At 46.5% G+C, this 11,341-nt stretch overlaps 1 protein-coding gene across 1 annotated transcript in view; it reads right to left on the bottom strand.

Annotated features, from left to right (window-relative positions):
• Window positions 1-2,703: 2,703 nt before the first annotated feature.
• Window positions 2,704-11,341, bottom strand: part of FSHR (follicle stimulating hormone receptor) — an 87,552-nt gene continuing 78,914 nt past the window's right edge. Inside the window, exons 9-10 of the mRNA XM_028725028.2 lie at window positions 10,947-11,132; window positions 2,704-4,186 (exon numbers count right to left, since the gene is read on the bottom strand). Of these exons, the coding sequence (XP_028580861.2) occupies window positions 2,953-4,186; window positions 10,947-11,132 (1,420 nt within the window). The 3' untranslated portion in view covers window positions 2,704-2,952. The remainder of the gene's footprint in view (window positions 4,187-10,946; window positions 11,133-11,341) is intronic.

Below are 11,341 nucleotides of genomic sequence, written 5' to 3'. Positions count from 1 at the left end.
GGAACCCCAGCCAATAATCTGGCTGCTGCATTTTGTACCAATTGACGTTTCTGAGTAGTCTTCAAGGGCAGCCCCTTGCCTTGCAACAATCCAACCTGGAAGTTACTAGAGCAGGAATCCCCAACCTTCAGCCCTCCAGATGTTTTGGACTACAATTCCCATCATCCCTGACCACTGGTCCTGTTAGCTAGGGATCATGGGAGTTGTAGGCCAAAACATCTGGAGGGCCGCAGGTTGGGGATGCCTGTACTAGAGCATGGAGCACAGTGGCTAAGTCATCTCTGTCCAAAAGGGACCATAGGTGGCAAACCAGCTGGAGCTGTAAAAAGGCACTTGTTGCTACTGAGGCCACCTAAGGTGACAGTGCTGAGTCCAGGGACTCAGCTACATTAGACAAAAAACGTTTTGCATTCATTATAAACATGCAACACCAGATGGCGCCAGAGAGCAAAAATAATTTTATGTGATTTTCACATAGCGGTTTCTCCCCTTTTTGTTATAACAATTTAATTTCTGACTTATAGCGTCCCCCCCCCCCCCGTGTGTAGATCCATCCCAGGAGCACCCCCAAGCTACAAACTTGCTCCTTCTAGGGGAGTGCAGCCCTGTCCAGGGCAGGCTGCTTCCCCACCTCATGGATGTGAGAACCCAGGACACACAACACCTCTGTCTTTTCAGGATTCAGCTTCAGTTTCTTGACCCACATCCAATCCACCACTGCCTCTCCTAATTCAGATGAAACAGAGCTAGAGCTGGGTATTGCCTGCATATGGATGACACTTCACACCAAATCTCCTGATGACAGCGGCCATAGGCCACATACAGATTTTAAATAACATGGGCTTACAAGATGGAGCCAGGACAACTCTCATGGTGCTGAACAGTATCCCCCTCATGACTACTTTTGGAAATGGTGATGGGCATAGGAGAGGAACCGCTGAAGTACTGTGCCCCCCACCTTCCTGAGAATACCTCAGAAGGATACTGTGGTTAATGGTAACGAGAGCCACCAGAAGATCAAGAACAATCGGGGTCACAATTCCCCTATCTCTCTCCCAATAAATGCCATCAAAAAGGGGGACCAAGGCAGTTTCAGTGCCATGACTAGGCCTGAAGCCAGACTGGAATGAGAACAACTGAAAGCACCGGTACATAAGACATGAGAGATCTGTGATCCATTAGGGGTTTTTTCCATTAGGGTTTTTTTTTTTAACTTAAAAGAAGCTGTGAGTCACATCAACTTCATAGTATTATGTGGGGAGTTAACCCATTACCTGACACCATTTTAAAAAATGAAATAAAAATAATCTAAGCTTCCTCCTTTCTCGCCACATGGTGCTGTTTGTTCTGGTCAAGAGAACATACATGTACTATAGCTCATCTAATTCTTTTTCTTGCGGGCAAGCGGAAGCATGGAGGGGACGTTTAAATCAGGGAAACGGCATAAGAAGAAAGGGTTAATCCTCCTCCACATGCAATATAGATAATCCATTCCTTGCCCTGCTGGCAGCTTTTAACTTTTAAAAATGAAGATGCTGATCTTCCAGGCTGTATCTATTGAAGTGTGACTCTGAGCCTCCTTGAATATTACCAATAAATTACACTGATTTGGAGAGTTAATGCTCACTCTTACCTTTGGTTTAGGTTCTGGGAACCAGGATATGGAAAAAGAGGGGGAAGCAAGGACCTGCGGTCCCCATAGTGTAGGGAGCCAGTGTATCACCTAGAGGGCTTCTCATGAGACCCATAGTGCTTCCCTTTTATTACCAAGGCAAACATATAGACAGGGCTAAATCAGTGATAGAGATTTTGCATGTAGATGGTCTCAGGTTCAACTTTCAACATATTTGATTCATAGGTAGCAGAACTACTTGGAAAGACCATTGCATGAGAGTTTGAAGAGCTTCTACCAATTCAGTAGATAAGGGGTGGGCAAGCTATGGCGAGATGTTGCTGGATGGCAGCTCTCATGATCCTTGACCATTAACCACATGGGCTCGGGCTGGTGAGAGTTGGACTCCCACAACATCTGGAGGGTCAGATTTGATACAAAGCATCTCAAAACATTCATTTGGGGTTCATCCAGACTTCCTTTTGCACTGTGCTTTCTAGGCACTGGTCAGGTGGCGTCCTCTTCAAGGCCAAAATTTGGCAATCCCCAGCTCTCACCTTCCATCCTGCTAAATTCATTATGTCATAGCTGCAACGCCTTATGGCCCTACCCTTGGTTCCTCACCCGGTGTGGGAGAACCGGTTGTGCTGCCCTAAATCTGCCTCTTCTCGGACCCCCCCCCCCCCCGTTTTACTACTGAATCAGAGCAAGTGACAATTCGCGGAAAACCCAATTGCCATTTTCTCCGATTCAGTGGTAAAATGTGGGTTTTCCTGGGTAAAGTCCCAGGACAAACAGACAGCGGCAAAACCTGCTCGGACATGGAGCTTTAAAGCCCAGACCTGGGCCTAGAAATGCAATGCAAAAGGAAGTCTAGATGAGCGCTAAGTAAGCTTTCGGTTTGTGGGTTCACACAGCAAAGGGGGGAAATAACAAAATCTCCCCAGAAGTTTGAAAATCAAGTTTTTGTTTTGCAGAATCTGTTTGAGTACCTGGCAAAATCAAGTCACAACACAACTCACAGGTAGGCATACCTAATCCTAAGAACACTGAGGTTTGGTACATTTTGGAATGTAAATGGTAAGAACTTTTGTCTTCTTTTGTCATTCTCTGTCTCTCCAGGAAAGCATCGGTCCCTCTTTGATAATTCTTGGCGTAACTCCATGGATCATAGAATCATAGAACCGCAGAGTTGGAAGGGACCCTAAGGGTCATCTAGTCCAACCTCCTGCAATTCCATGAATCACAGCTAAAGTATCCACGACAGAGGGTCATCCGACCTCTGCTTAAAAACTTCCAAGGAAGGAGACTCCACAACCTAGAAAGTTTTTTTCATCTGTTTAGTCAGAATCTCCCTTCTTGGAACTCGGAGCTGTTGATTCGGGTCCTACCCCCGTGTGTTCTGAGTTCACATGATTCAGGGGGACTAAAGCATAAGCGGGTCCCTCGCTGGCTTTGGGAGCAGGCGTACAGTGCCCGTTTTTCATATGAGAGGTAGGAACGGTGGAGGAGGTTTCTGTTCGGTAAATCTGAGCTTGCTTTTCGCAAAGGCCAAATTTGCTCAGCAAAATGAAAAAATCCTTGCGGAAATTCTTGGTGAAGATGGCGTACAGGAACGGGTTGGCGCAGGAGTTGATGGGGTAGAACAAAACCAGGAGGATCTTTGAGTTGGAGACGGTGATGAGAGGATACTTGAGCGATGCCGATATGGCGAAAAAGGAGATGGGCGCCATGCAGAGGAAGTCCGTGAAGATCAGGACCGCCATGCGCTTGGCAATTTTGGTGTCGCTGTTGGATGAGATGATGTTGGGGTTCCTCACGGTGATGTAGATGCTGATGTAGCAAGTGCAGATGATGAGAAAGGCCAGGATGTTCAGTACCAGCAGAAACATGATATATGCTTGGGCAAGGCGAGTTTCTACATCCATGGGTAGGCAGATGCTAACTTTCATGTAGCTGCTGACTTGGAAAATGGGGAGGATGGCCACAGTGAAGGCAAAAGCCCATCCGACAAGCATGAAGGCCACAGCGTGTCGGAAGCGGACCTTGCGTTCCAGCTCCATGGCATAGGTTATGGTGTGCCACCGTTCCAACGTAATGAAGGTCAGGGTGTAGACGGAAAGTTCGCTGGCAAAAACAGTGAAGAAGCCGGCTGCCTTGCAACCCGCACCCGTTTGCCAGTCGATGGCATAGTTGTAATACTGGCTTTTGGTCTGTATGTCTTTGACGGCGATCAGCAACAGGTAGATGCCGGTGCACAGGTCTGCAAAGGCAAGGTTGCACATGAGGAACCGAGGGACAGTGAGCTTGGACTGGCTGTTGACTATGATCAGAAACACAACCAGGTTCCCCATGACGGCCAGGATGCTGATGAACCATATGAGAACCCGGAGGACGTTGTAGCCCATGATGTCTTCACAGGGGTTGAAGGCATCCGGCTCAGGGAAGCAAATGACTTCAACCTCTTCCTTGCACAGGCTTTGGTAGTAATCGTGCTCATCGTCCAGGTCAAAATCTGTCCCGTCGATATCTAGCAGAAGAGATAACTTATTGCATATGGGGTGGAAAAAAGAACTGGAAGGGAAGAAAAAGAATATGGTCACAAACCTCAAAAACGCAGCAAGAAAGAAAGAATTGCACATGCGCAGGTACACACACAAACACAAATGCAAACTATTGTATTTTTCCTTGTTAACCGTGGCACAACCCTTTGCAGTTCTCTTTTTAATGACAAATTACACAGGGCTTTATATCTAAACCTCTGGGTCCAGGTCAAGGTGCAGATACTTACCTTTAGAATCCTAAATGACTTGGGGTTCAAATATATGAAGGGGCACCTACTCCCAGCTCAACTTACTTCTTTAAGATCATCTGCCCTATCCATGTTCATTGTCCATTGGCAGCACAGAGATAACCTACAAGGCAGAGGGCTTTCTCACCAATGGTACCCCTACATATGGGAAGCTCCCCCCACAAGAACTTGGTCCGTTCCCACTAATTATATGCATGCTCACGTGCAATTTTGCACAATGCAGACATTTTTGCAAAACAATTTCCCCCAATATAATGTAAGTTATTTTATATATCTTTTGTGCTTTTTAAAAAATTAACATATGCACTTATATGGACAGTTTAACAGCCTCACCCCAATATATGCATTTATGCATGCATTTCCTAATAATAATAATAATAATAATAATAATAATAATTTATTATTTATACCCTGCCCATCTGGCTCCCACTCTGGGAGGCTTCCAACTGAATATTAAAAACAATACCGCATCAAACATTAAAAAGCAAAATACAAACCATACAATAGCCTAACAAAACAGTAAAAGTAAAAACAAAGCCAAAAGCAATTATACTAAAATAAAACTAATCCCCACTCCAACTCAACATTTGTCCCACCCCAAACAAAAATGAAATAAAATAAAAATATATAAATAAAAACCACCGTTCACAGTGCAGCAAAGTAAAAACGCTTTAAAAACATTTAAAAATATGTAAAACCATTTTCGACATTTGCCGCAGCAGTAGCAACAGCAGCAGCATCAGTGTCCTGAGGCCTCGCTGGAGCCTCTTAAAGCAGTGGTGGTGAGTGTGGGCCCCACCCCCTAGGAATCGGCTTGCAGGGGGGAGCGGCCTTCCTCAACACCCACAATGCCTAGCGGCAGAACTGCTCTGCAAAATTCAGAGAAGTCTCAATTTTAGCTATGTTTCAGTTCGCATATTATTTCAGGAAGTATGAATTAAGTAGGCTCCCCTTCAAATGCGAAATGAACCGAATTCCCTCTCTCCCACCTCCCCAATCCTGAAACAGCCCCAGCTTCATCTCTCGTCTTCCTCATGTGTGTGGGAGGGAAGGCTATCTTGAACACAAAAGCTGACTTGAAGTCTCTGCCGCTGAACTCAATCCCATGAAAGAATCATCACCTTTCTTTGATTTCTTTGATCAAAGCTTAGGAGGAAACAACAGCAACTCTCTGGATGACTGACTGCAGAGGAGGTTTGGAAACCGACATTGCATTTCTATGCCAAGTGGAGTGGTCTTTGTGTGTGTGTGTGTGTGGAGATAAAACAGCCACCCAGCCCACACTCCCCTCTGTGTGGGAGAGAGGTCGTTGGCGAGAAGAAAGTCTTTCTCTTTCTGAACGTCGAGGAAGAAAGCCTTGCTTGAGGTGGAAATCTTTTACATGGGGAAACGCAGAATCCTGAAAGGGCAGCACCTTAATGAAGTTTCAGCGCAACCCTATTCTGATTCCACCAGCCTTTCTCTCTCCTGTTCACTCTTGTAATATCTCCCTCGCATACCTCCACAGAAATTCCCAGGAGAATCGTCTCGGTCTTGAAATAAACGCAGAGCAAATACTCAGGATATTTCTAGCAATATGATGTGCATTATTTATCGCCTTTGGCCAGCTTTGGAGACTGGGGCATGGATCTGTGTTATACGTTCGAACCTCCACAGTCAGAGGCAGCAGTGGTTCTGAATACCAGTTGCAGGAAGCCACAGGAGGACAGAGCGCTGTTGCATTCAGATACCGCTTGTGGGTCACCCATGGCTGCCATGAGAAGAGGGTAGAATCAAAGAATTGTAGAGTGGGAAAAGGCCCCAGGGACCACCTAATTCAACCCCCTGCAATGCGGGAATCTCAACTAAAGCATCCATGACAGACGGCCAGCCAACCTCTGCTTAGAAACCTCTAATGAAGGGCAGATCAACACCTTCCAAGGGAGTCAGTTTCAGTGTTGAACAGCTCTTGTGACTCGAGGACCTGCCACCCGCATAAGACACAAAGACACATTATTTTAGGTTAATGGGCAAAATAAGGCCACAACTTTATTGGTTACAGCATTTGAGTAGTATTGGCTTAGGCATTGGATAAAAACAGCAATACATGACTCCACCCCGCTCAGCAGGGAGTCATTTCAGGGTTAACAACCAGTGGGAGGAGCTTGTTGATGCAAATACAACTGGAAGCTTCCCCATGATGTTACCGGGGGTCATGCCATGGCCCTAGCCAGCAGCAGGCATTGGACAGGATCCATGACCGGCGGATACCTTTAACGGAATACCCAAAAGAGGAGGGGTAGATGATGGCCCATACCCAATCCTCCAACACAGCACACCTATTCCAATGCCTAACCGCCAATACCAGAAAGTTGTGATGAGTTGCTACGAGGTAGGCGAAGAAACCAAGAGACTGGTGCCAATTTGCCAAATGGATAAAAAAGTCCTACCAGGCCCCTTGGGCAACCAGGGCAACCAACCGAAGTTCATAGCAAGGTCAATACGCAAAGGAAGCTGACCTAAAAGGGAGGAAGGGCGGGAAATCCAATGTAAGCAGGAACTGACTGGGAACAGAGCGCTGCCGCGGCTGCTTAAATGCAGCTAACCCCGCCCACCAGCCGGCCCTATTGGCCGGCTGAAAGGCTTGACTGCGGCAGCAGAGGCAATCAGAAGCAGGGAGCCAAATACGCCTCCTTGCTGCTGCGGGAAGCCGCTCCCATTCACAACTCCTCCCCTCTGGGAGGAGGAGAGGCCTTACTGTAGTTTGTGCTGATATTAAGCTGGAATCTCCTTTCTTGTAGCTTGAAGCCACTGGTTTGGGTCCTAGCCCCTGGAACTTGTGACAGCCCTTGAGATATTTGAAGATTACTATCTTATCTACTCTCAGTGTCCTGTTATCCAGGCTGAACTTACTCAGCTCTCTCAACCGTTCTTCATAAGGCTTGGTTTCCAGACCCTTGATCACCTTGGTTGCCCTCCTCTACACGTGTTCCAGCTTCTTAAATTGTGGTGCCCAGAACTCTATCCTTATGTTCTTAAATAGTCACCTGGGGTGACATCTCAGTAGCAGGGAGCAAAAAGCTCCTAGCCACTCTTAGCCGTGCTTGATCAAGCTTTGGGGCCAATTCATATTTCCTTTTCTTCTATCTGCCTCTCATGTTACGGCAGAGGGCTTTAAGCTTACCAGCCAGGCCTCTACCATGGCACATGTGTGTTTGTGCAAGAGCCCTTCTGAGCTGCCCTAACCATCCACCTGAATCTAAGGGAACGAAGGAGGTGGAGGTGCCTTTATTTGACCTGCACCAGAACCAGGGGCGACCCCCAAACCAGCTAGGGAGACAGCTTGCTGTAGTTCTTAGAACCTCTGCAGGCAGTGAACATGTCTGTTGTCAAACCAGCATCTGTTCAGGGCTGCCCCAAGGTGCCTGGTGACTTATTGTAACAACTTCACGGTGAGTTCCGGCACCTATTTTTCTTGGGGGAAAGTTCTGTACACACACATCTGTCTGTCTATTCTAGACACTAATTGAATGAAAGAACCAGTGGCCATTTGCTTGTGGATCACTTATCAACTGTAAATACAGTTCCAAAGCTGCAATCTTACACACTTACCTGGGAGCAAGTCACATTGGACTCAATTGGGCTTACTTCTGAATAGTCATGCACGGCATCATAGCTGTCAACTTTTCCCTTTTCTTGCGAGGAATCCTATTCGGAATAAGGGAATTTCCCTTTACAAACGGGAAACCTTGACAGCTATGCACGGCATTGTGCTGTCAAGTACTTCTTAAGCGAGGAGTACATACTCAGGATCACTTAAAGGAGATTGGTTGTGCCTTAAGTGCCAGGACATCCTGAGCATATGCACTCTTGGTCTGCAAATTTCGAACGTGAGGGGTGGACCAGGAGGGTGCTCATAAATAATAATAATAATGGATTTTGCAAAGCTGAAGCCAGCCCACCTATGCCGTGAAACACTGAGCCGAGAAGCAGTCAAATGCATGATCGGCAACACAAACCAACAGAGTTTGTGGGTTAATTAAATCAATCAGCGTGCAAATCTCAAAGAATACTTGAGAAAGATGGAGATAAATGAGGAGGACCCTTGATGCTCGAAGGCCCGGCGATACCCCACTGGTGGCAAATCATTTGTAGGCAAGGTTGATTTAAGAGGCTGAGGAGGCCCTGTGATTAGCATTGGTAAAGCTCCACGGGGGTCTTGCTAATGAATCTTTTCGAAAATCAGGGACGCAAATGCACGCTGTGGGTGTATCAGTTTCATCGCGCCCACTCCTATCCTGTCCTATGGCTGCCCAAATGCCTATGGTCCTCTTCCCATCTGCCAAAGTGATGGAGAGCCTCCGGAAGCAGCCTTTTATGCAGTCGGTTCTCTTGTGAAGGCAAGTCTTGCAGACTCGATGATGGTTTCTACTTTGCCAGTGTCTGTTATTTACATGCATATTCTACATGGGAGGACCAAGCAGTCAGTCAGACAGACTGAATAACATCAGTCCTCCCTCAGAGGCAAACAACGTGTACCTGAATGCACCACCCAAAGCCTGCTTCTTTTTGGCAAGCTGCAAAAAAGGAAAGATTTCTCTCGCTTCTGTTGGCTGGATTCAAAATGGCCTAACAACTTCCTTGGGCTCTCGCCTGAGCAGGCAAGGGTCTGTCTGGTAGCGAGCAGGGATGGATGAATATGTCAATTTCGGTTTATCTCAGATTCTCATTTTCCTAGTCTTAGGCTCAGCACTCTACATTTCCACACCAGTTTGTACAGGTTTTGTTTTTTAATGTCCCATGACTATTTGTCAGCATTTTGGAACAAATTTCTCCTAATATACACATTTTTGTACGCTGCTATAATGCAACTGTATACATTCAGAGCCGTAGCTAGGTGATATTGCGCCCCTGGCAGAACCGTCCAGATTACGCCCCCAGCCGCAGACAAATTAGCTCTCCTTTCCGCCTCTCCTCCAACCTCCCCCCTCCCCCCATTCAATTCACCCTCTATTTAAAACCTTTTCTTATGAGGCAATAATTGATATTTTTATTTACAGACATATTTATGTACATGTTTTTAGCTAATTTTGCACCCCCTTCTTGCCTGCGCCCCTGGCAGGGGCCCACTTCACCCCGCCTAGCTACGGCCCTGTATACATTATTTCCACCAGTCTATCCAGATTTATGCAAGCTTCACATGACAAATGCTTTTTGTACTTTCCTGGAGAGCTGCACTGCAGGAACGAGTGTGGTTTTTGAAGGATATCTGATTTATGATAGCCATCTCCAAATATCTCAATGGCTATCCCATGGAAGAGGGAACAAGCTTGTTTTCTCCTGCTCTGGAGGGTAGGGCTTGAACCAATGGCTTCAAGTTACAAGAAAGGAGAGACCGACTCAACCTCAGGAAGAACTTTCTGATAGTAAGAGCTATTCAACAATGAAACAGACTCCCATGAGAGGTGATGGACTCGCCTTCCTTGGAGGTTTTCAAGCAGAGATTGGAGGGCCATCTGTCATGGCTGCTTTAGCTGAGATTCCTGCCTTGCAGTTCCCTTTCAACTCTATGATTCCATGATTCTGCGATTTTTAAGTGGTGCGTGAAAGCTCTTGGGCCCTCTCCAGCCTCCTCTGCCTTATAAGAAAAAGGCCACAGCAAGAGGGAAGAGGAGTTGACTTGCACTGGTGGCTAACTAGCAACCCTCCATGCTGTTGAATTCCCACTCTCACTGGTGAATCCTTTAAAACAGGAGTGGGAAACTGCAGCCCAACATACCTTGCTGGGCTACAGCTCCCATCATCCTTGACCACTGGCTATGCTGGCTGGGGCTGATAGGAGCTGGATTCCAACAAATATAGGGAGGGGTTACAGGCTTCCCAATTTCTGCTCTAATGTGTAGTTTTCTTTACATCTGGAAAGGTGACCATACTTGACCATTGGTATCTCCTGCTGATCGCCAAAGAATTGATGCTTTTGAATTATGGTGCTGGAGGAGACTCTTAAGAGTCCCATGGACTGCAAGATCAAACCTCTCCGTTCTTAAGGAAATCAGGCCTGAGTGCTCACTGGAAGGACAGATCCTGAAGCTGAGGCTCCAGTACTTTGGCCACCTCATGAGAAGAGAAGACTCCCTGGAAAAGACCCTGATGTTGGGAAAGATGGAAGGCACAAGGAGAAGGGGACGACAGAGGACGAGATGGTTGGATAGTGTTCTCGAAGCTACCAGCATGAGTCTGACCAAACTGCGGGAGGCAGTGGAAGACAGGAGTGCCTGGCGTGCTCTGGTCCATGGGGTCACGAAGAGTCGGACACGACTGAATGACTAAACAACAATCTCCTGCTCAAAGCATGAGAGCTGGGAGGTCTGTGAGCCTGCGTGTTTTTGAAACTGCTTGAGAAACTTTAAAGGTACTACACCAGTCTCTCTGGCATAGCAGGACAGAGAAATGGCACGTGACAAACACCATCTAACTCAAGACAGACCCAGGCACTTACAAATAAATTCAGACTCTTAAATGCAAAGAAATAGGGCCACTCACTTTTGTTTCGTCCAGTTTGCAAATGCACAGCAGTGGCTTGGGTAGGTGAGGTTTGCCTCGATCAAGGAGCGGAACTTATCCAAAGGAGGTAGTTTCTTTAAGTTGTACGCAGATCTTGCTATCAGCTTGTTAATTTTCTCCAGTCCGATGCTGGGCAGCTGGCTGATCTTGGTCTCTGAAATATCCCTTTAAGAAGAAATGCGATTGCTTCATAATTCCAAACAAACCAATTCACTACTTACATGGAACGCTGGAGACATTTTGAGAATCTCCTTCATTCGCAACGTAAAATAAACTAGCAAGAAACACTAAAAAATAAGAACTGATAATATGATCTTGTGCAAGCTTCCTTGAGAGTAAGCCCTACCGAAGACGTGGGTCTTACTTGTAAGTAG

Source organism: Podarcis muralis, chromosome 3 (genome assembly GCF_964188315.1).
Source record: "Podarcis muralis chromosome 3, rPodMur119.hap1.1, whole genome shotgun sequence".
In the NCBI taxonomy this organism is placed as follows: Eukaryota; Metazoa; Chordata; class Lepidosauria; order Squamata; family Lacertidae; genus Podarcis; species Podarcis muralis.
This window is presented reverse-complemented; position numbering and strand designations above follow the sequence as displayed.